Here is a 25,818-nt window from a genome sequence, read left to right as displayed (position 1 = left end):
TCTTGTTATTTTTACAGTATCCACACGATATGGCTGGTATTTGTATTCTGTTCCTTAGAGCAGACAACTTTACACAGACTATGTCCCCTAACAATCTTGTTATTTTTACAGTATCCATATGACATGGCTGGTATTTGTATTCTGTTCCTTAGAGCAGACAACTATACACAGACTATGTCCCCTAACAATCTTGTTATTTTTACAGTATCCACACGATATGGCTGGTATTTGTATTCTGTTCCTTAGAGCAGACAACTTTACACAGACTATGTCCCCTAACAATCTTGTTATTTTTACAGTATCCACACGATATGGCTGGTATTTGTATTCTGTTCCTTAGAGCAGACAACTTTACACAGACTATGTCCCCTAACAATCTTGTTATTTTTACAGTATCCATATGATATGGCTGGTATTTGTATTCTGTTCCTTAAAGCAGACAACTTTACACAGACTATGTCCCCTAACAATCTTGTTTTTGTTACAGTATCCATATGACATGGCTGGTATTTGTATTCTGTTCCTTAGAGCAGACAACTTTACACAGACTATGTCCCCTAACAATCTTGTTATTTTTACAGTATCCATATGATATGGCTGGTATTTGTATTCTGTTCCTTAGAGCAGACAACTATACACAGACTATGTCCCCTAACAATCTTGTTATTTTTACAGTATCCATATGATATGGCTGGTATTTGTATTCTGTTCCTTAGAGCAGACAACTTTACACAGACTATGTCCCCTAACAATCTTGTTATTTTTACAGTATCCACATGATATGGCTGGTATTTGTATTCTGTTCCTTAGAGCAGACAACTTTACACAGATTATGTCCCCTAACAATCTTGTTATTTTTACAGTATCCACACGATATGGCTGGTATTTGTATTCTGTTCCTTAAAGCAGACAACTATACACAGACTATGTCCCCTAATAATCTTGTTATTTTTACAGTATCCATATGATATGGCTGGTATTTGTATTCTGTTCCTTAGAGCAGACAACTTTACACAGACTATGCCCCCTAACAATCTTGTTATTTTTACAGTATCCACACGATATGGCTGGTATTTGTATTCTGTTCCTTAGAGCAGACAACTTTACACAGACTATGTCCCCTAACAATCTTGTTATTTTTACAGTATCCATATGACATGGCTGGTATTTGTATTCTGTTCCTTAGAGCAGACAACTTTACACAGACTATGTCCCCTAACAATCTTGTTATTTTTACAGTATCCACATGATATGGCTGGTATTTGTATTCTGTTCCTTAGAGCAGACAACTTTACACAGACTATGTCCCCTAACAATCTTGTTATTTTTACAGTATCCATATGACATGGCTGGTATTTGTATTCTGTTCCTTAGAGCAGACAACTATACACAGACTATGTCCCCTAACAATCTTGTTATTTTTACAGTATCCACACGATATGGCTGGTATTTGTATTCTGTTCCTTAGAGCAGACAACTTTACACAGACTATGTCCCCTAACAATCTTGTTATTTTTACAGTATCCATATGACATGGCTGGTATTTGTATTCTGTTCCTTAGAGCAGACAACTTTACACAGACTATGTCCCCTAACAATCTTGTTATTTTTACAGTATCCACACGATATGGCTGGTATTTGTATTCTGTTCCTTAGAGCAGACAACTATACACAGACTATGTTCCCTAACAATCTTGTTATTTTTACAGTATCCACATGATATGGCTGGTATTTGTATTCTGTTCCTTAAAGCAGACAACTTTACACAGACTATGTCCCCTAACAATCTTGTTATTTTTACAGTATCCATATGACATGGCTGGTAATTGTATTCTGTTCCTTAGAGCAGACAACTTTACACAGACTATGTCCCCTAACAATCTTGTTATTTTTACAGTATCCATATGACATGGCTGGTATTTGTATTCTGTTCCTTAAAGCAGACAACTATACACAGACTATGTCCCCTAATAATCTTGTTATTTTTACAGTATCCATATGATATGGCTGGTATTTGTATTCTGTTCCTTAGAGCAGACAACTTTACACAGACTATGTCCCCTAACAATCTTGTTATTTTTACAGTATCCATATGACATGGCTGGTATTTGTATTCTGTTCCTTAGAGCAGACAACTTTACACAGACTATGTCCCCTAACAATCTTGTTATTTTTACAGTATCCACACGATATGGCTGGTATTTGTATTCTGTTCCTTAAAGCAGACAACTTTACACAGGTTTTGCAGATTGCATTCAACACTACATTGGAATATGAGAAACCTGTGTCATTCTTACCTGAATTTGTTAATGGTAAGTATTTTCTGATATTCTAGCTTATTGTACTATCTTTCCTAAACATTAGAAAGTTCAAGAATCTTACAAATAAAAAGAAGAAAAGAGCTATTCGGGCATCATCAGTATACAATAAAAAAAAGGAAATGACACTGTTCCTATGGAAAATAATATGCATACACTAACCCAGCGAAAAAAATTTAAAAATAATAATGTGCACTAAATACGCAAGTTGACAGGTATGGATACTTAGATCGTTTCAATAAATTGAATATAATTTTAAAAATTGTCACGTTTTACGCAAGTTTTATGAAACAGAATAACTTTTATATTTGTCAACTGCCTTTTTGGATCTGTCGATATCTGCTATTGCTGTTCAATACTTTAAATTACAAGTTGGAGTATACATAGCATGACTAAATGTTCCATCCTTCTCCTCCTTAACAAACATTGAGGTAATTTAAGTTTTAAAAAACTAAATGAGGATAGAGTAGGAAAAAAATAAAAGTTCTGCATGATAAAGGGGAGATAATTAAACCTAATTACTTCAATATTATAATTGTCCCCTGTTAGCACATCTTAAGTTTAAATGAGATATTGCTAAAACTTTACAATTTGAAGAAGAATAGCTGAGGATTTGCTTTAAAGGAATGTAATCCTGGTAACCAGATGCTAAAGGGGAGATAATTTTTATACATAGCGTATCATTTTTGAGTTCACTAACAAGTTCAAGTTTAGTCATTTTTATGTAAGGTTTGTTCCTGCTTTAATTAAAAATTACTTTTCTATGAGAATAAAATAATGAATTTTGTTACCACAGTAGAATGGTTTCAATTCTGGAATGTATATCTTATTTACCTATACCAAACAGGAAAAGCAATGAAAACATTACAGCCTCATAATTTGGAACTTAAAATATATATACATTGTGAATGTGGGTTGTTTCAAAACAAAACTTTACTACAAAAGAGATAATTTCAGCATCCCAATTGTGAACTTACATTATTTGTATAGCAGGATTCCAGCAGCGCCTGCATACGGAGTATATATCTCCCAATTGATACGATATTCCCGTGATTGTAATTCCTATCATGGTTTCCTTGATAGAGGGTTGCTGCTCACAAGGAAGCTATTTTACCCAGAGTTCAAAGTGGTGAAGTTGAAATCTTCAATTTGTAACTTTTACTACACCTTCAAGAGTTGGTTGACTGTTATGAAATATCCTCTTCACAGACGACAGCTAAATATGTTCCAATTGTCGTAACTACAATCCTGTCCCAAATGTGAACTACCAAATTAGCCTAATGATAATTTACACCTCTTTTTAACAACATCTTTATGTTATATAGAAACATATTTTCAAGCTATATATTTTTTGTAATACTCTAAATAGTTATATTACATTTAGGTAGAATAATTTTACATTATGCTTGTATTACAGAATATTTGTTTGACATTCGTATACCCCACAAATGTCCTTCCCCAGATGAGGACAGATTCCATCATTGTTCTCCAGTATTATGTGATATGAAGTACCATGGCCATCGTAACTACTTTAATGAGACTAGTAGGCTGTGTAGACCATTGCCAGACTGCCCTGGGAGTAACATGAACCCACCCGCTATGGTATTCTATTACGCCAAAAGAGTTGTTTTAGCCTTTAGAAAAGAATTGTATTTATAATTCTGGAATGGTTATTCCTTAATGTACATATATGCTATTGTTTAAATGATTTCAAAGTTTCATCTATCTTGGGGAGTTTTAACAAATGACATTATATAAAAAAGAAGATATGGTATGATTGCCAATGTCACAACTTGCCACAACAGACCAAATGACACAGAAATAAAAACTATAGGTCACCATACAGACTTCAACATTGAGCAAAGGACATATGGTAATTAAGAAGCATCAAAACGGTTTTAGACATAAGGAATTTTGCTCTGTAACAAACTGGGGTGAGAATTATTTGGATGTTTTATATGCAGCAGCAAATCAAGCATATTAAAGATAGCACATATATCCAAATTATTTATGAAATACGTTTTTAAGAGAAGATGGAGCATGTTGTATGGCACTTGTTAATAAAAAAAAAAAACTTTTTCTTCCTCCATTTGCAGTTCAGTTCACTACTTGTATTTCAAAATTTTGGGTCAAACAAGATGTTTTCAATTAGTACATAATTGTATCTATTGTTTCATAGGTTTTTGATATCGAAAGAAATTCCTGTAAGAATGTAGCTAGACCTAAGTTTATGACTAAAGAAGAAAAGAAACTGTTGTCAGGGAAACACGATTATCATGCTGACTATGAAGAAGTGGATTGGATGACTGAGGTATTTATCTGATGTTTACACACAATATTTCACAAATATCTTTTAAACAAAAAAAATAACATAAAACTTATTGACTGTTGAACATTAACAAAATGTTTCTTTATGTATTTTAATTGTTGGGATGTTGTGACAATTCAGTTTACCTCTACATCTTCCTTCTATGAGGGGGATCACAGGGGTCCTGATCCCGAAATCCTGGGCTTAAAAATATGAAATTCCGAGGTCCCAAATTTAAAGAAATTTAAATCCCAACATCCAGAAATTTGAAAACAGAATTCCTGAAAGGATCAATCCCTAAATCCCGAGCTTAAAAACACGATCCGGACTTCCCGAAAAAAAGGTCCTACCCCCTCTCTTCTATCCATATAACTTAACTTAAAACAGTAAAACATGTAAGATGCAGGGGGTTTATCATATGTGTCCAGAGAAAGCAATTTCATTAAATTTTACAGAACTATTTCAGTTGTTTCACCTTTCATACTTGTTACATGATGGAAAAGGTTCATACTCATATTAACATGCCACGATTCTTACCAATGAGAAAAAAGAAAATGCAATATTAATTTATTATTTATTTTAATGCTTTTACAGAGAAGAGTGGCATGTAATCATGGGATACTGTTACCCAATAAAAGTTCCTGTCTCTGTAACCCAGGCTGGGACTCATTGGTGCTCCCAGATCAGGAGATACTTAACAGAAGATTACAGATGTGTAACAAGGGAAGAAAAGGCTACTGGAAACATGTCCTAGTGGGAGTTGTATCCTTTAACAGTAGATATGGAGATCATTTTCTCTTTTGGTGGTTTGGTGAAACAAAAATAGATTGATTGGTCCAAAAATTAAATTATCATTGTTTATATAAAGATAGGGAGATGTGTAATATTTGCTAATGAGACAATGATCCACCAAAGTTCAAATGAAGGAACTATATGAATTATAGGAAACTGTACAGCCTTCAACAATGACAAAAACTCTTACCATATAGTTAGCTATAAAAGACACAACAAGTTCAGTCTAAACATAGTCTTTTTTAGACGTCCATGACTTTATCTATATTTACCTTTTATACTGTAATCAGCAATCACAGGCAAGACATATAGTTAGGTAGATTCTTTTACAAATTTTATTTATCACTGTCTCAGTTATACATGTATGTGTCAACTTAGTATCCCAATCTCCCTTAAACAATATCAAACCATTAACCAATCATATGTTAAGGTTGTTAAACTGTTGTTTTTGTACTTATCATACCTGTCAACCTGTGACGATGAAAATGCAGGTCATGACCTGCATTGAGGAATCAAATCTCAGGTCATAACGCGTACGAACTTTTTCGAGCTGAATTTCAGTATTTATGGTACATTTTCTTATAATGTATATCAAAGATACCAAAACATCAATGCATGTTCACTTGGTTAAGTCATTTTAAATCTTATTTATTATTATTTCATTACACTTTTAAAGATTTTTATAAACTTGTGTATCACAGTCTTATGTCCTTTACTTTTTGTCATCATCTAAAACTTATTTTTCAAATGAGACTACTAGTCTTTCAACATACCATGTAGAGGTATTTCATGTATGAACATTCATCTTTCAATTGACAAGGAAATTAGACTATAGTAAAATATAGTAATACAGTTAAACAAGTATAAATGTAAAAAATAATTTTCAACTTTTTTTAAAAAATTGTATAAAGGTATAAAAATAATGCAAAGTTATTTTTCAATATGTATTTGAATTTTATATTATTATGATTTAATCTTTTTCACCCATAAAACGTAAATATAAGGAATAATTTTGAATGATGACAAATAAGGGGAAGTAACTCTTAGTTGAAATATCTTTGTAAAACAACAGGGCAATTCATTTACGACCTAAAGCTAAAGTAATTGGTGGTAATCAACAGTGTGTTTGACACCAAAGCTGTCAAGTGAAGCCATGCACTTAATGGGTCACTTAATTTGACAGTTTACATAGCTAGATGTATGTTCATGGAAGAATTACGAATTTGCCGGTATTTCAAAGGAATATTACTTATGAAAATCAATCTCAAGGCTAAGAAATACGGGTGAAATCGGGTCATTTTCGGAATTTCCGGGTTATTTCAATGACCCGTCGGGTGATCCGGGTGATCCCTCAGAATTGTGAAAATCTCGGGTCACACCCGCAGAATCCGGGTCAGTTGACAGGTATGACTTATTATAAGCTATAGCAGTAAATGAAACCAGATTCATTTTTTTTAATGACCATGCACAGATGAATCAATTTTACTTGCTTTTATCTATGTATTAAGGGATTCAGTCAAATTTGTTCCTTTGTTTTACTGTAACCTATTTTTCCTTAACACATAAGGCATTATCAGTGACGATTATTGTTCTGCTCCATGTCTCCAACCATAAACGTCGGAAAGATAAGCAGAAACGCTACAGAGAACTGTCACCTGACATATCTCCAGTAAAGGCAGGATTCTTTCAGTCTCTACATGACGACTACAATCCAAAAGGTGTCAAAAATAAGAATGTACTGACCATCGACATTGATTTTGAAGGTATGATAATATATAGGACTTGTTGAGTATTGCATATTAAGAAATTTATATGATTTTATTATTTGGAAAATTTTTATGGAAAACCTATGGCAAAAATTTAAAAAATCACATCTTTAATTATAATAACATTATTTGTATACAATATGTAGTAGACCTTTGTTAATTTATGTATCTTTGTCATTTTGCTTAGTTACTTTTGTTACCAATTCTGACATCAGACTCAAACTTCTTTTTAACTGAGTTTTAATTTGCAATACTGTGCTATGTGTTTCTTTGTGTAATTTTTGATTTTATAAAAATGGATAATTACCACATGAATCACTGTTTACATTTACTTGGAAGAAATTGTTCCAAGTATTCCTTATTTTGATTGGTTTATTTGTTACCTGGATACAGGACACTCTTATATATTTCTTTGTTTCGGGATTCGCAGTACATTTGAAATTTTTCGTTTTACCCTCCAACCCGCCGCATACAACTGTGTTAGTTATGATTTTTATTGTTTTTTATGTATTTATTTATAGGATGTGCTTGTGTATACTGTGGCTAGCTCATGTGTTTATTCGATCTGTTTGGATGAATATATTTATCATTTCTAATGGCTAAACGCTAGCCTATATTTGCTCTTTCACATTAACTTTACATGTTATATGTGACTGTCAGTGGTATAGTCGAGTGTATGTCCTGTGCTGTGAAATATATTTGTTTGTCTTGTGTATATATTGTGCCGTAATAAAATTGAGTAACTTTGTGAGAAGTCTGGTAATTATTCTATATGGGCTAGAGGTATAGGAGGAGGGTTGAGATCTCACAAAACATGTTTAACCCCAGCCGTATTTTTGCACCTGTCCTTATAGTTATCAAAGGTACCAGGATTTTAATTTAGTATGCCAGACACACATTTCGTCTACATAAGACTCATCATTGACGCTCATATCAGAATATTTATAAAGCCAAACAAGTACAAAGTTGAAGAGCATCTCACCTCACCTATCCTCTTCATGCCGGTCGGCATTTAAGGCCCTGATACATTCTTTCCATTTAAGGTAACACGATACCGAATGACGTTACGCCACGAGTTATCGTTCCTGACGTTATCGAATAACGTTCATACATACAAGCCAATACAGCAGATTCTGCAATCGCAAAGTGATTATAATAATAAAGAAAAAATATTTTGGATAATCATAACTATGTTACATTTTTAACGGTAACTTTTTCTAGATGCAGAGTGCCGAGAGTTTTGATGCAATACGTAACGGTTAACTTTTCGACATAGATTGTTTTATCGTTTTCCGGTAATTCTTCTGCTCATTGTTAACCTTAAACAATGTATTACTTTACTTTTAATTCATATTCTGTTTCTTTAATATTTTAGCATCTGCACGATTTATCTATATAATTATGTTCTTATGGAAAATAGACTGAGTTTTATCATTTTATTTTACTCTTAGTTTATTTTCGCAATAAAAACTTTTTCATGATGAACGCCGTATCCCCGTGCAATTTTGTTTTGAAAATAGAAAATCTTGTCTATAGAAAGTTAATTGTACAGCTATTAATTCGTGTTAAAATGGTCGTCAAAAACACCGCTCGGGCAAAAAGGAAAAAGGAAATTTATCTGGATGAGAATACTGAATAGGAGGGGTCCTGATCCCGAAATCCCGGACTTAAAAGCATGATATCCCGAGGTCCCGAATTTAAAAAATTGAAATCCCGCCATCCCGAAATTCGAAAAAACAAATTCCCAGATCCCGAAAGGGTCAATCCCGAAATCCCGAGTTCAAAAACACCTGACCCCAGAGTCCCGATAAAGGTCCTTCCCCCTCAATACGGATAGAATAAGGCAAAAAAGCACAAAACAACCAGACTTTGAAACTCGTACAGAAAATAGTTTGTTAGTATGGAATGTAGAAAAGTGGTATATTTGGTAATTTTGCCGAATAACATTTCCGGTATTCCAAGTGTAAACAGTCCGTACAGAGTAAATCCGATATAGTTTCGGAAACATTTTAAAAATAAAGTGCTAGCGTCGTAATATCATAGACCAAGTCTACACAGGACAGACAGCAACATCAGAATAAGGCCTGAGAAAGTTACCGTAGGCTAAGAAATACATGGGAACTTGACTCGGCAAAAATAAAAAAAAATAAAAATCATTTCCTGTTAGTGTCTGATTTAATCCAGTCCCAAGTATCCATTTGCAACTATAAATATTTTTGTTGATGTAAACATGTTCTCTTCCTGAACATGCATGACATATTTGCCACTGTTCGTTAAGCAACCAACAATCAATCCTACAATTTACACCCGTCACTTGAAACATCAGTTGTTAAAATTTAAATCATTGCCTCTAATTTTTTCAAAGAAATCGACAAAGTTTACGAACAATCCCGCACTTGGTGTATACAGGGTTTATACGGCTTATTATTTAGGACTATACAGTCTTTTTGCTTCAGGTTTCAATTATGTACCTGGTGTTACTACTCATATTAAAAGTGCGCATATCGTCTGGATTTTCTTAATTTTTTGTTCATGACAGGTTGCTGGATTAGGCGTTTTGATAAAATATAAAAGGCACGCAGACTCCGGCTTACATCTCCTACATCATGTGGCATTTCAAGCTGAAACTTTTATGTTTCGCATGTGCAGTTTGTTTTACTTATAAAGAATTCATATATGATCTCAAGATTTGTTCGTAAATATTTTTCCACAAATGACCCTGTGAAATTTTGCATACAGTTTGCAAGGGTTGTCCGACTGCTTTCAAAATTGTATTGTATCGTTCCGAACATGCATGAACTATTTGCCACTGAACGTTAAATAAACCATCAAAAACCGATCAATTATAAAACTATAAAAACCGATCAATCATAAAACTGTTAACTGAATCAAATTTTTAAAGTACTCTATTTCTGCATTGATGAAGCAGCGACACCACCATTGTCTTAAATGATGGAGTTAAAAACTCAGTAATTCAAATGAATCCCACGTGAAATTTTTTATGTTATTTTCACATGAACTTTACAAAAATACGAAGGTATTTTTCATGATTTTAATTCAATTTTTGAATAATCTTATTTAAAAATTTACGTGAATTCAACGTGTTCCTGATTTATGCATGATTCACGTGGAACCAACCAGTTCAAGCAAGTTTCAAGTATATGCTCGTTGTGAAAATCAGACGAGATTAATGTTAATTCATGTGAGTGAAATTTCCAGGTGCAGAACGAAATAAATTATATCAGCAGAATTGCATATTGCATTACTAGGAAATTTACAAAACCCGACAGCGGAAATAAAAATAAAATAAACACCATTCAGATCCCGACACATATTTTGTTTTCAATATCTCTGAGTAGTAATACCGTTACGTTACATTCTGCATTCAATAACGTCACACGTTTTCGGTCCAATTCTAAGGGTATAAATCAACTTTGAAGCCATTTATCTCAAAAACAAGGATGGTGACATATGAGTTTCTATACGTGTATGGATTCAGTATGCAATTCTGGATATTATGTTAGTTTTTTGTTTTTCTCCGTATATAAGAACATAGCCATCCATTGGAAAATCTAAAAAGGTAACCCGAAAAAAAGGCATTTCCCCTATATACCTAGGTAAATTTGTCGCCAAAATTGACGTTTTCCTATGAAAATACCAAGAAAACAAAAATGGTGACCCCCATTTTTTATTACATATTCCGATGTAACTCGATTCAAAGAACACGTGTGCCAAAAAGTTTGGAAATCGGGAGATATGCCATTCGGTATCGTGTTACCTTAACACGGTCTTTAGCTGCTGTTCTTGTTGTAGCCCAGCTGTTCCATCCAAGTGATGTTCTTTCAATCTCTATAGTCCGTCTCCAGGTGATTTTGGGACGTCCAACTTTCCTTTTCCCCTCAAGTTTCCATGTCAGTGCAACTGAGCATATTCTGTTGGTATCCATCCTGAGTACATGGCCAATCCATCTCCATCTCCGTTCTATTATATCATCACTTAGTTTCTTTGTTCCAGCTTGATGTGAAGGGTTTTGTTGGATATTGTATCGGGCCATCTTATTTTCAGTATCTGTCTTAAACATCTGTTTTGAAAGGTGTTTAATTTCTTCTTGTTTGTCTTGTTTTGTTGTTTTCCAGGTTTCACATCCGTATAGTAGGACTGATGTGACTTACAGACTAAGCTGTTAAATAACCTGACCTATGTTTTAAATGACAGTACCAACGATCTCCATATTTTTCTTAGTCTGCTAAATTGGCCTTAAGCTTTCTTTAACTTGTTGTCCATGTCATTGTCACAGCCACCTATTGTTGTTACTATTCCTCCTAGGTAAGTGAGGGTATTAACATCCTCTGTCTTTCTCCATAATGACGCCTTTTGACGCCACCCCCTTTACTCCATAATAACGCCTTTTGACGCCTGTGTAGTACCTCAGTCGAAACACTTTGACTACAAAGTGTCTGCAGTTGACTTAATAAAATTTGTATCCAATATGAAAAGGAATATCATAGGAATATCCGACTTAAATTTATTTGATCAAATAGTTGTTTTTCGCAATGCCTTAATACTTTAAAGCATATGTTCAGCATTTTATTAAAAAAATCCTATGCGAATCAAGCATGCAAAAAAAAAAATTCAATGGAGGAAAGGGTTCACTGGGTTGTTATTTGTGATTCATCCACATTACTTTTGTTTTAGAGGTGTTAATCTGAAGTCATAATTTGCTGTCATTCTCTTGAAGTTTATCTGTTTTCAGTTGTATGTGTTGGAATTTTGAAGACAGTAGAGCTAGGTCGTCAGCAAAATCAAGGTCTTCTAGTTTGGTGGTAAATTTCAATCTGATTCCTGTTTCATGATCTTTAATCGTTTGTTTCATGACATAGTCAATGGCTTATAAGAAACCAGACATCACACATCCTTGTTTTACTCCTGTTTTTACTTTAAACCATTCCGATTGTATTCCTTTGTCTATGACTGCACACTCAAATGAGTCGTAAAAGAGTATTATGACTGTGATGAGTTTGTCTTGGATGTGGTAAGCTTTTAAGATGGACCATAAGCTTTCCCTGTGGATGGAATCAAACGCCTTTTCAAGGTCTACAAAGTTGATGTACATTGTTCTATGATGTTTCTTAACGTGAAAAATTGTTCTGTAGTGCTTTTACCCCTTCTGAAGCCAGCTTGTTCTTGTCTCAGCTCTTCATCTATTCCTCCTTGTATTCTTTGGATAATGATTTTTGTGAATACCTTACTTGGCACAGAAAGTAGTGTTATGCCTCTGTAGTTATCGCAGCATGTTCGATCTCCTTTCTTTACTATTTTAACTATTAGACCTTTATTCCAGTCTTTTGGTATTTCATCTCCAATCCATATCATATTGTAAAGTTTATGTAAATACTTGGTGGTTATTATTGTATCTGCTTTTAGTATCTCAGCTGTTATGCCATCTATGCCTCCTGACTTCCCATTTTTTAAATCTTTTCAATGCTTTTGAAATTTCCTCTTTCCTGATTGGACCTGTATCTATTTCTCTTTCCTCGATTTAGGAAAAGCATTTAGGATCCAAAATTCAAAAAAGTTGTGCTGAATATGGCTAAGATAATCTATCCTGTAACTAACTGAGTTTACCCTCTTTAGATAAAGAATTTATTATTATTATTATGCCTGGGATAAGAAAGTCCTTAGTATTTCGAAAAATTCAAAGTTTTGTAAACAGGAAATTTATAAAAGTGACCACATTATTGATATTCATGTCAACACAGAAGTATTGACTACTGGGGTGGTGATACCCTCGGGGACGAAACATCCTAAACTTGTCAGGAGTCTCTGGCCTTTGTAAGTCTTGTATGTTTTTTTAATTTTTAGTGTGATGTCCATTTTCACTGAACTAGTACACAATTTTATTTAAGGGCCAGCTGAGAACCTCCTCCGGGTGCAGGATTTTCTCATTGCATTAAAAACCCATTGGTGACCTTCGGCTGTTTTCTGCTCTTTGGTCAGGTTGTTGTCTTTTTTATATTTTCCCCATTTCCATTCTCAATTTGATACAGCATTTTGTCAATGATAAATAACATTTTTTTATCCATACTTTAAAAATCAATAAAAAATTATCAGATGACAACAGCTAGCAATGAATTTTGGTCCAAATATTCTCAATCAGCTTGGATCCATTATGTAACTGATGTGTACTGACACTGGATTTCTACATCAGAAAATGCCTGTACCAAGTCAGGAATATGACAGTTGTTGTCCATTTGTTTGATGTGTTTTATCATTTGATTTTGCCATTTGATTAGGGAATTTCTATTTTGGATTTTCCTTGGAGTTCAGTATTTTTGTGATTTTACTTTCCACCAAAATCAATCTATTATTAAGTAGATTGGGTGTTTTTCTGAGCATCCATATTCTGCATGTTATAAAATTACTGTTTTGATATAAAGTATTTTACCAAGTAATATACAACAGAAAGATATAAACTTAAAACTTTTAATTCAACTGTCAAATAACTAAGTGTATTTAATGAAAATTTTTCAGGAAAAAAAAAATCATTTTAAAATCAAGGGGAGATAATCATATTGAATTTTAAAGACAATTGGTGATTTTTATACGCCCGTCAAAATTTTGACGGGACGTATTATGGTATACAATTGTGCGGTTCCATCCGTCTGTCCGTCCGACGTAAACATGTCGCACTGTAACTTGAGAACGACTTATCCAAATTTCATGAAACTTAATATAGTTGTTTCTTATGATGGTCAAATGATCTGTATACTTTTTGGTGAAGATAAGATGTTAACTTTTTGAGTTACGGCACTTTGTCACTAAAACAGGGGGGTGTTTTTTTTCACATGTCGCACCGTATCTCAAAAACGATTCTTGATTATTGCTTAAAACTTTACACACTTCTTAGTTATAATAATCTTAATATCTGTATACTTTTTGGTGATGATTCAAAATTTCATTTTTGAGTTATTGAGTATTTTGTAAAAAAGGGGGAGGGTTTTTTTATATGTCACTCCTTATCTCAAAAACAATTTATGATTATTGCTTGAAACTGTACACACTTCTATGTTATATTAATCTAAAGATCTGTATACTGTTTGGTTCGATTCAAAATTTTATTTTAGTGATATTTAGTTTTTTGTAAAAAAAAAAAACAGGGTGGGGGGGATTTCACATGTCATGTGGTGTCTCAAAAACAATAAATGGCTATTGCTTAAAACTTTCTCAGAAACTATTTATGATTATTGCATAAAACTTCCACACCAGACTTCGGGCGTATCATGCGCCATGAGCATGGCCTGTCGCCCACTATTTTTATTTAATATTTCATAGTTATTTGTGAGATGCAATTTTCTCACTGAATTTAACCAATTGTATTGTTTAATTTTTCCTCAATAAGGAACAATTTTGGGGAAAATATGTTTCTACTTTATAACCCATGTAAATTAACTGAATTAATTAATTTCAATATATTTTAACAAAAAAAAATGTCCCTTTTTATGTAGACATTTTAAAGTACATTTATCAAGAAGTCTTTTTATAACAGAAGTTTAAGAAAAATCTATCATTTAGCATTTAAACAACCCAGCTACATGAAGGAAGATAAATATAGATTCTACCACTGCATAGAGTGTGATACGATATTTATCCACTCGAGACAGTTCAATTTTTAAATTTGAAATGTGATCTCACCGAGCATTTTAAATATTTAAAATTTAACTGTTGAGAGTGGATATGCAATATGCAGGTAAACTTATATGTTTATCAGATATAACAATATGCAGGTAAACTTATTCCTTCTTTGCAACTGATCTGCAAAAGATGTGTTCTTTCTATGTGACGTCATCAGGCATGGTTGCCTTTTTTCATGCGGTCACAATAGGAAATTCAGGGGAAAACAAGTAAATTTGACCTCATAATCGGATTTTGACCAATGAAGAATGTTGATTAAATTTTTTTTATGCAATGGGTGCAGAAAGGGATAAATTGACGAAGTATTAGAGAAATGATTTTATTTTACCTCATGTTGAAATGCCAATTTATTTCACCTTGTGTGACAATGTTTTTTTTAAAGATAACAATCAGCTCTATCACCCTCTGACCTTTTAGCATGTGACATGCATTTATATAAGATAGGAATAAGACACACTTTATTTTAATGAATATTCATTGTTCAACAGAAACATTTTTTGGGGGGGTTGACCACCCCACACTTATTATGGAGCTTTATATATGATAAATGCATATATATTCTTTTTGCAAGCATCACTGCAAATGTTAGCGTGCAAGGGGCCTCCCTTTTTCAAAATCTTGGATCCATACCTGTTTAATAGAATTACTTTTTGTTTTGTTTTAGACGACTCCTTTGACATGTATGATATTGAAAAGCGAGGAAGAATAAGTCAATTCTTCCACAGGATCTATCACAGGTTAATACCTGCCAAAAAGGACAATATTAGTGAGTAGCACAAGTAGAAAATATATACTGTGTAGTTGTAAAAAATAAAAAAAAAAGTGAAAATTTTCCAAGAGCTTGAAAGTCAGCGTGACAAGTATCAAGTAAAAAGTGCAAATATAGTTTCAAATTACTGAAAACATCAGTGATAAAATTATGTTTGTAGTTTTTCAAACTGCACTCTAAAATGAAATGGTGATTTTATTACTTATGGTGAATTTTTCTCTCAATTAACGTATTATATGATGTACTCACAAGCTTCTGCATTATAAATATCTACTATTAATATTAAACAATAATTTAATTTTGGATGTAACGCTTCTTCTGATTGGCTGACGTTGTTATGTTTATCAGCCAATAGACATAATTTTGTCATGTGACCCTGTCGTCATCAACGTTTTTTCATGGTTTACTTCGGTTTAAAATGGAATTTAGAATTAAATTATAAGAAATGACTGTAATATTTTTTCTGTCTATTTGAAATAACATCAAAAATGTGGTGCACACTCAAAATAATCCGCTATGCAGATTATTCAGTGTGCACCACATTTTTGATGTTATATCTTCATAGACAGAAAAAATATTACAGTCATTCCTTAAATAATCATACTTTATAAATGAACTGATATAAAATATCAAATAAGAAATAAGGGAAATATAATGAACAAATACTTCTCCCTAAGATATGATTGGAGAAAAATTGTTTCCATATTTCTGTCCTATGTAATGAGTGAGCCAGCCACCATGTGAATTTCTAAAATCAATAAGTTTGATAATTGCAATATAATTAAAAATAAATCTCCACCTAACAGCAAAACTGATCTTCAATACTAAATCTACAAAAATAAATCTCCACCTAACAGAAAAACTGATCTTCAATACTAAATCTACAAAAATAAATCTCCACCTAACAGAAAAACTGATCTTCAATACTAAATCTACAAAAATGCTACTATGACCATAAACAATAAACTATAATAGGTAGGTATAAACCTTATAAACTGCAAAGATAACCAGCAATACCAGATCTACAAAACAACTGGTACAACTAAGCTATCTGATGGCACCTTATAGGAGTTATTGACGATTAAGACTCACTTTTTGTATTTTATGTCTAAATATGTAAATGGCAAGTATGGCCACCAAAACAAGACATGTTTTTGACAGGTGAGGGATTCAGGCTCTTGAGAGCCTCTTGTTTAAAGTTTTATAGTTGCTGACATAACACCAGAAAACAAGGCAGGCAAATGTTTTAATGTCAGAGATATAGTTCTAAATATATAGTAAACATTTGATTTTAGAAAGCCATACTTGAAAAAATATGGAACTAAAATGAGATGGGTTATGATTTTCAGATTTTTCAATGGAAGAAATAAATGTAGGAACAACCCTGCTGTCACCAGTATCTATGGATGCAGATTATGAATTTGATTAATTTTACCTCAGGTAGGTTATAATAGTATTTGATAATAATAATAATAATAAATTCTTCATTTAAAGAGGGTAAACTCAGTTAGTTACAATAAACTAATCTTCCCTGAGGCCCTCACATACAAATTACAATACAATCAAAACAGATATTTACACATAGTTAATTTACAGTCATGTAGTTCAATGTATTGTTATTAGCATAAGATATAATGCTGTTTAAGATGTACATGTAGTAAAAAATTCAAATGAAAATTAAAAATATACAAATACATTGTAGCAAACATTTCTTATCAGGGTTGTGTGAGATACTTCTTGATACTTTGCTTAAAAGTAAAAGTGTTTTGAGCTTACGCATTTTGTGTGGTAGTCCATTCCATAATACTGGTCCAGAATAAGCAAAGGATTTCTTAAAAAGTTCAGCTTTTGACTTAAGAACTATCAGATTACCTTGAGTGACACCTCTTAAGGAGTAAGGATTATTATCTGATTTCAGTTTGAACTTTTGAACTAGGTACATTTTTGCTTCCATATGCATACATTTATATAGAAGTAAATATTTGTGGTATTTTATTCTATTGTCAACTGTCATCCACCCAAGTTTTTTAAATAAGGGGCTGAGGGGGATAAAGGATCTGCATCTAGAATTAATCTTGCTGCCCTTTTTTGGAGTTTTAAAATTCTTGTTATTCCTTCATTTTTACATTCACCCCAAATAATACAGCAGTAGTCAATTAAGGGAAGAATATACCCATTGTAATATGTTTTCCTTGCATTTATATCTAAAAAATTTCTTTATTTTAGAAAGAAGGTATATTCTGGATGATATATTAGAACAAACTTAGTCAATTTGATTTTTCCAGTTACATGTGTTGTCAATTTTAACACCTAATAATTTTTCACATTAAGAATTTTGTAATACTTTTGAATTTATTATCAAGTTTGGTTGATAATTCTGAATTGATAGTTTCTGTTTTGTTCCAGTAACCAAACATTTTGTTTTATTTGCATTAATGAACATGTTGTTCATTTTACACCACCCTGTATAAATCTTCTTGAACATCATCGTGTATGTTTTCTATGTTTTTCCCAGATTTATGAAGAGTGGTGTCATCAGCATATAGGTCTGTTTCACAATTTGCAATGCATAAGGGAAGGTCATTTATAAATAGAACAAACAATAGGGGACCAAGTAAAGAACCTTGGGGACACCAAATTTGACATGTTGTTGTTTAGAATAAACATTACAAATGTTTACCTGCTGTTTTCTGTTATTGAGGTATGACTTGAAAAAACTAACAGTAGCCTCACTAAATCCATAAATTTCAAGCTTGAACAAAGAATATCATGATCTACCAAATAATAGTGGTGAAAGGGATCTTATAAAGTTACTAGTGACAATGGTGATTTGATAACATATATATACATCATATTTTCAGAGAATGTATATAAATTCAAATTGATAAATAAGATATTAATGCCCTGCCAGTAATTGTAGTAGCTTTTATTTTTCCTAAAAAAGAAATGTTTGGTTTTGACACCGGATTTGTATTGATTTTTTCTCCAAAATAATTTCTTAAATTTGATATTAGTTAGTTTTTTTATTCAAATGGAATTAAATGTGTTGTTTTTTAAGCTTAGTCTATGAAAAACCTGGTTTTACAATTTCAAATATCTGTTTACCTAGCTTTCCTGAGTATTCTTTTTATTGGAAAGTATAAGCTATGTTTTATGTTGGCTAAGCTTAAAATACAATACATTTACAATGTTTCTCTAATTTTTGTGCTATTTTCACATTTCTTGAGCGGTGTGAGAAAAATATTTCTCCTCACTAGTGAAATATCTGTTCTCGGCAAATGATTAGTCAAAATTTGATTATGACGTCGAAATTTCATGTTTTCCTCTGAATTTTCCTATTGTGACGTCATGAAAAAAGGCGCATATAAAGAACACAATTTCCTGAAAATCTTGGAAAAATTAGGAAAAAATAATTAGAGAAACAGATTCCGACACTATAACTCGTGTATTACGATATTTCTCCACTCTCAACAGTTAAATTTTAATTATTTAAAAAGCTCGACAAGTCTCGCGCTTTAAATAATAAAATTTAACTGTCTCGAGTGGAGAAATATTGTAACACACTTGTTGCAGTGTAGGAATCTATATTTCTCCTAAATTTCACGATGGAATCAGAAATTTCCTTAATAGAAAATTTCCAAAAGTGTGAAATGCAACAAGCTTCTGCCAAGTATTTACAGCTTTTAATTTTGTCGGTCTAACAATTTGCTATTTTATATGTGATGCATTCACTAAAACCAATCCATTTATAAGTAACAGTCCAATGAGTAAATTATCAATGTGCTTCATAACGGGATGATATAATGTCTAAATCAAAACCATTGAATAACTGTAAATTAAACCTCTTGCTTCAGGTGCAGGTGCATTTGACAAATTGAGTCATGCTTGTAGCTTTTTAATGCACTAGCCACATAGTGTGCATCATCAGGGTTTTACCCCTATACACAAAGCAATTGACATTTAAAGTAAATTGTGCAAAATTTGGCAATAGAATCCATGCATAAACAGGGAGATGTAATATCCTACGCTGAAGAAAAATCTCTTGAGATATATACAGTTCTTGACAAATTATTCCAAGATTGTTTGATTTGTTGGTGTGAGAACTCTCTGCTTTTAAAATAAATCATGTCAATAGCGCAGCAGGTTGTACATTTAAAAAATGATAAATTATTTATAGATTGACATCCTTTCAAAAATTTAAGAATTTAATTTTTTCACTGTGGATTCATTATTTTTCGTTGGATACCATTTTTTTGGGATCTCGTGGGTATGGGTGAACCACACAATTAAATTTTTAACAAATAAGAAGTTTTCTATAGGCTTGTATATTATAGACTTCAACAAAACTGTGAATTAGATATCCATGATCATGTTAGTTTTCCTGAATCCACGAAAATTGGTACCCACAAAAATAAATGAATCCACAGTATACAAAATATTGGAAGTCAAATAAGGTATATAGGTATAATTACGTTTTAGGTTATAAATAATTTATTTAAATACAGATAGTAAAAAACCTACTTTAAGATTGTGCTTATATATACTAAATAATAAGAGAAAGTACTATAATTATTATTATCATTAATAATATCAACATTTTCATATTCATTACATATTTTTTGTGATACTACCTATATGATTACTTATTATTTTTTCTTGCTTCATTATATGCAACTTAATAACATGAATGCCTGTTAGTACATGAAGAAGAGGAACAATCATTAAAAAAAATAACTGAAAATAAAAGAAAAGAGATAACAAAGCCAAAGAAAGCTGCACACAAATTATATTTGTCAATAATGACCCATAATGAATTTTTAAGTTGGTTAATAAAAAGAACATTTTTAATAAATGATTAATTACTTTGACATATATGTTTTTCTGGCCATTAAATTGTGGTTAAAATTTGAGATTGAATAATTAGATTCCTGAAAAGTTAAATGGGTTTTCCAATTGATAAAAGGGAACGTGGCTATTACTGTGATTATCATAACTTCCTGGAAAATCATTGTGATCATTAATTTATTCGAGAAGGAAACACTTTCTCCGACAAACATCTTTGTCTTGTAAATGTTCAGGATATTACGGTTAATAACCGATTCACAGAGGAGATTCTTAGTCTCCTGGGTGTTTGTAATCAGCATTGATCGCTGACTAGCCAGGTACATCAGCTGAATATGCTAAGTTTCCTCTAGTAATTGTTTACCTATGTTTTGAGTCCATTATCCAAATGGAAATCAGGTAATTTATAAAATAGAACATCCTGTCATTTCTTGTTACTCGTCTTCAAAACCTTTAAAAGAAATATTGATTATCAAAATCCTTTATTTGTTCATTAAAATAAAGAGAAGATTTCTCTTGTCTCTGCTGATATCAGGTACTGATTGTTAATTTCAAAGGTGTGTTGTATTCTTTACATAATGTCAGAATTGCATCTTGTCAGCTAGCTTATAAGATGGTGTAAAAAGTTAAGAAAGGGTATGAAAGCATTTAAGGTCGTAAAACTATTGAATCAGTTCAAATTAACTTTACTTTTTACTCTAGTGACTAAGATGATAAAAACAACAAGTTGTGTTAAGATTGTCTGTTTTAATGACTCTGTCGTAATGGACATTAAAGTTTGAAATGTAGGTTAATGTTGGCTTTTTAACTATTTTGATCTGAGCGTCACTGATGAGTCTTATGTAGACGAAACGCGCGTCTGGCGTATAAAATTATAATCCTGGTACTTTTGATAACTATTTACACCACTGGGTCGATGCCACTGCTGGTGGACGTTTCGTCCCCGAGGGTATCACCAGCCCAGTAGTCAGCACTTCGGTGTTGACATGAATATCAATTATATGGTCATTTTTATAAATTTTCTGTTTACAAAACTTTGATTTTTTCGAAAAACTAAGGATTTTCTTACCCCAGGAGTAGATTACCTTAGCCGTATTTGGCACAACTTTTTGGAATTTTGGGTCCTCAATGCTCTTCAACTTTGTATTTGTTTGGCTTTTTAACTATTTTGATCTGAGCGTCACTGATGAGTCTTATGTAGACGAAACGCGCGTCTGGCGTATAAAATTATAATCCTGGTACTTTTGATAACTATTTACACCACTGGGTCGATGCCACTGCTGGTGGACGTTTCGTCCCCGAGGGTATCACCAGCCCAGTAGTCAGCACTTCGGTGTTGACATGAATATCAATTATATGGTCATTTTTATAAATTTTCTGTTTACAAAACTTTGATTTTTTCGAAAAACTAAGGATTTTCTTACCCCAGGAGTAGATTACCTTAGCCGTATTTGGCACAACTTTTTGGAATTTTGGGTCCTCAATGCTCTTCAACTTTGTATTTGTTTGGCTTTTTAACTATTTTGATCTGAGCGTCACTGATGAGTCTTATGTAGACGAAACGCGCGTCTGGCGTATAAAATTATAATCCTGGTACTTTTGATAACTATTGGATTCTAATCTATTAATACAAGTTGTAAAAAATGTACAGTGTATAAAGTTCAACTTGAAATTTCTGTAATGAAAAACTGTCCTCTCTTTTTAACTGAATATTTCGTCTTTTAGAAAAGGAGTCGAAGGAAAGGGCATACAATCAGCCTGTTGGTTTTCTCTTTTGAATTGTTTCAAATTTTTTCATGCCCAACCTTTGATAACTTACTATACAGTATGGGTTTTACTCATTGTTGAGGGCTGTACATTGACACGTTTTTTTCTTACACCTTCGTCCTTTGGTTTCTGGTTCATAGTTGTATCATTGGCAATCATACCGCCTCTTCTTAATATTATTTAGTTCTAAAACAAAAGTTAAATACATCTTCTTTCATAATAACAATTTAAGTAAGTCTTCCCCTATACTCTCTCCCCTAAAAAAAAAGAGAAGAAATAGGTCACACACTATGAGTGACCAGTTGTTGTCTATAGTCTTCATACTGAAATGAACACTGATGTCAGTTCTTACTCTTTGGTTCATTGTTTAGCTTGACTCATTCTGGATTTGATTAATTTTACTGATGTCATTTCAAAAAAGCGACAATCAGTTATCATTATGATAAAACTTTATGTAAACTTGTAACTTTATGAAATAATCAACTCATGATGTTGGTAAATAAATATTGTGCTTTTGATGGAAATATTATTACTATATAGTCAAAGTCACAAATGTAATTTAGGTAGAATTAATTGATGGTCAATATTGGGACAACTGTATCGCTTTAATGACAAAAATAAATGTTTATTTTTACTTTTGGGAGTTGTTCAATGCTTTATGAATCTCAGAAAAATAACAGATGAAAATGAGATTTTATTTTTAGTTTTTAGTTTTTTGTTTTCTGTTTTTAGTATCCTATAGGAAGATCTTATCTAATTTTAATGAAAAATACAGATATATCTCAAAATAAAAGGCACAAAAATACTGTTTCAAGTTGTTTCATATTTGTCATTCTAACGTCACTATTACAGGGTTCGTACGGGGCATGGAATCCTGGAAAAGTCATGGATTTTTATTTAGGGGGGGAAAGGCCTTTAAAAGTCATGGAAAGCTATATTTTAGTGACAAGTCCTTGAATAGTCATGGAAAATGATTATTTGCACTGTAATCTTTATTGCACGTCTTCAAACATCTAAAATTAAATGATCCCCGTAGTTTTTGTCGAAACTGTTTCTTTTTCGAATGCTAGAAACAAGGCCCCAGTTGTGGTAAGTGTAAAATGAGGATTTAAAATTCGTTTCTTCAAAATTGTTTATAAAAATATGCAACCGTATCTGGTTTCCTTCATAGTGCATTTTGCTTTAACAGTATTGAAATAAGAAACCAGCTATCGGAATATTCGAAAACGAAGTTATTGCTACCAAACAGCCGTTGAAAAACACTTTTAATGATAATGTATGGATAGAGGAGCTGAAATGATAAGAGTCCTACATATAGTAAAGAGCAATTTTTCATACAACAGTTGTGAGGATATCGTCTCGGTATTTAAGAATATGTTTCTGGATAGTAGACAAATGTCACTTCTGAAATGGCAATGGTGCCTCTAAGTAGGAAAGTGATAGCTTTTTGTCTACAATGTATTATCTGTTTGATGAAAGTCCAACCAGTCAAGAGGATTATGCCAAGTAACCTTTTCTAATACTTTGTTTATTAAAATATTTCAAAATTTGTATATATTCTTTTATACTGTAAAAAGAGGCAGAACATATACCAAAGGGGACATTCAAATGAGTGTGTAGGTCATTATCTCTTTCATAGAATCTTTGATAACAAGTAGGTCTACATCATTGTTAGCAAACTAAACTCAGTATTGTCATTCATAAATATGTTGGTATTTCTCATTGTGTTTCAGTGCAATTGTGTCATTATTGGATGTTAAAAAGATTGTTTATTTAGTTGCATGGAAAGGACACAAAAGCATGTTTATAGCATTAGGGATGACCTTTTTGGTCTATAGTTTCGGGGTATGGAAATTTCATAAAACATCCTTGAAAAGTCATGGAAAAGTCATGGAAAAATGAAACTAAAAAGGTGTATGAACCCTGCTATTAATTATGTTTATAAATTGGATCTACTTTGAAAATGTACATTCAAAATTATAATAATATTTATTTTGCACTGTATTCAACATTTTAGCATATGTACAGTAAAGCTCATTCATTAAAAAGTGTTGAACATATTATAATTATATATTTCTTTATATAAAAAAAAAATAAATGGAAAAGTAGAAAGAATTGGATCAAGTTTACTTAAAAAAAATTCACATTGAAATATTAAAAGAACATGTTTTTCGTAATCCAATCTATCATTTGGCCTACCCTAGAGTAAAGCTAAGTTTTCATGGCATGCAATGCGACTTGGAATATATTTCCTGTAGATATTGAATGTAGAAAATATAAAATTTTAACTTCCAAACAAGTCCTATAGTTTTGTGTTTAGATAAAGAAAAAAATGCATGTAATAAAATTCTAATTTTTCAGTTGAGAGAAGAAACAAATGGATTTGTATACATTAGGAGTTCTTTCCCTTTGTTACTAACTATTACATTGTTGATTTGTTAGGTTGAATTGTCATGTTAAATTAGATGTGTTCAATATTATGTATAATTCACCATTATCATGAACATTATGGATAAAAATTATAAATATGTTAATTTGGAAAGTTTGCAATTACTAAATGATAGACTATATTAGATAATATGTGTTAATATAGCTTTCCTTTTTATTTTATTTGTTTATATTTATAACAATATCTTACAACATTAAAAAATAGGTTCAAAACAGAAACAAATACCAAAAATACCCAACATAAAAATAGCAAAAACAATTACTAAAAAGGATAAATCAAGAAAAAAGATGAAACAAGAAAAATTATGTCTTTACTTCTTATTGTCTAATTATAGATATTGTTTTAGATTAAACTTTTTAGTTTAAGAGATGAGAACATTAATTAAGTCACATTATGTCGCTTCGTTTGAAGGTTAATTTTACTATTTAATATCTGTTGTTTTAAGAAGAAAAAATGTGTTGAGAGACATAATGTAATATTGTTTTCCTTGTTTTTATGGTTTAATTCAGTTAATGTGAGGAATAATCTTGAGAGAGAGACAGATGTACAAAGAAATATTATTGTATCATTGTTATCATGATTTATAGATTAAACATAAAACACTTATTGTCAATATTGTAAAATAACATTTGAATTTTTCACACCATTAAATTCCACTGAAGTTTACTTTCACTGTCATGGTTGTTCAGTTTTTATTGGCTTGGCCTACTCCCCTGCATATGTCCATAGTAGAGTTTATAAGATGTGTTTAGTGATAAAACTGTGCAGTCAAATTTATGATTTTGATATCAGGCCCTTGTGCAACTGTCTTAATATCCTCGCAGAATTAAAATCACAATAATTCTACTTTTATTGTTGTAATTCTTTGATTTACACATGAGTAACTATTGGTGATGATCTGATTGGACAGTGGTCAGGTGTTCAGACTGACCACCAGTAATTAGCGACTGATGATAATCTTCAGTCCAGTTGTCTTGTTGTCACTGTAGGGTTAGTGATTATAAAGTCTTTGATCTATCTACCTGTAGCAATCAAAAATCAGGTAGAAATTTGTTTAATTTACCAAGGTGTTATGCTTTTAGCAGTGTTTATCTCAGCTGGAAGTCTGAGGTTAG

General features: G+C 32.0%; 1 protein-coding gene across 2 annotated transcripts in view; it reads left to right on the top strand.

Annotated features, from left to right (window-relative positions):
• LOC143048679 (uncharacterized) overlaps positions 1-25,381 on the top strand; it is a 38,062-nt gene extending 12,681 nt beyond the window's left edge. For both annotated transcript variants that reach the window (XM_076222485.1, XM_076222486.1), the window contains exons 5-12: positions 2,180-2,312; positions 3,736-3,920; positions 4,498-4,629; positions 5,221-5,388; positions 6,986-7,181; positions 15,541-15,642; positions 16,995-17,085; positions 24,616-25,381. In XM_076222485.1, coding sequence (XP_076078600.1) covers positions 2,180-2,312; positions 3,736-3,920; positions 4,498-4,629; positions 5,221-5,388; positions 6,986-7,181; positions 15,541-15,642; positions 16,995-17,074 — 996 coding nt within the window. In that variant the 3' untranslated portion in view covers positions 17,075-17,085; positions 24,616-25,381. The remainder of the gene's footprint in view (positions 1-2,179; positions 2,313-3,735; positions 3,921-4,497; positions 4,630-5,220; positions 5,389-6,985; positions 7,182-15,540; positions 15,643-16,994; positions 17,086-24,615) is intronic.
• The last annotated feature ends 437 nt before the right edge of the window (positions 25,382-25,818 follow it).

Source organism: Mytilus galloprovincialis, chromosome 10, assembly GCF_965363235.1.
Source record: "Mytilus galloprovincialis chromosome 10, xbMytGall1.hap1.1, whole genome shotgun sequence".
NCBI classification, from domain to species: domain Eukaryota; kingdom Metazoa; phylum Mollusca; class Bivalvia; order Mytilida; family Mytilidae; genus Mytilus; species Mytilus galloprovincialis.
This window is presented reverse-complemented; position numbering and strand designations above follow the sequence as displayed.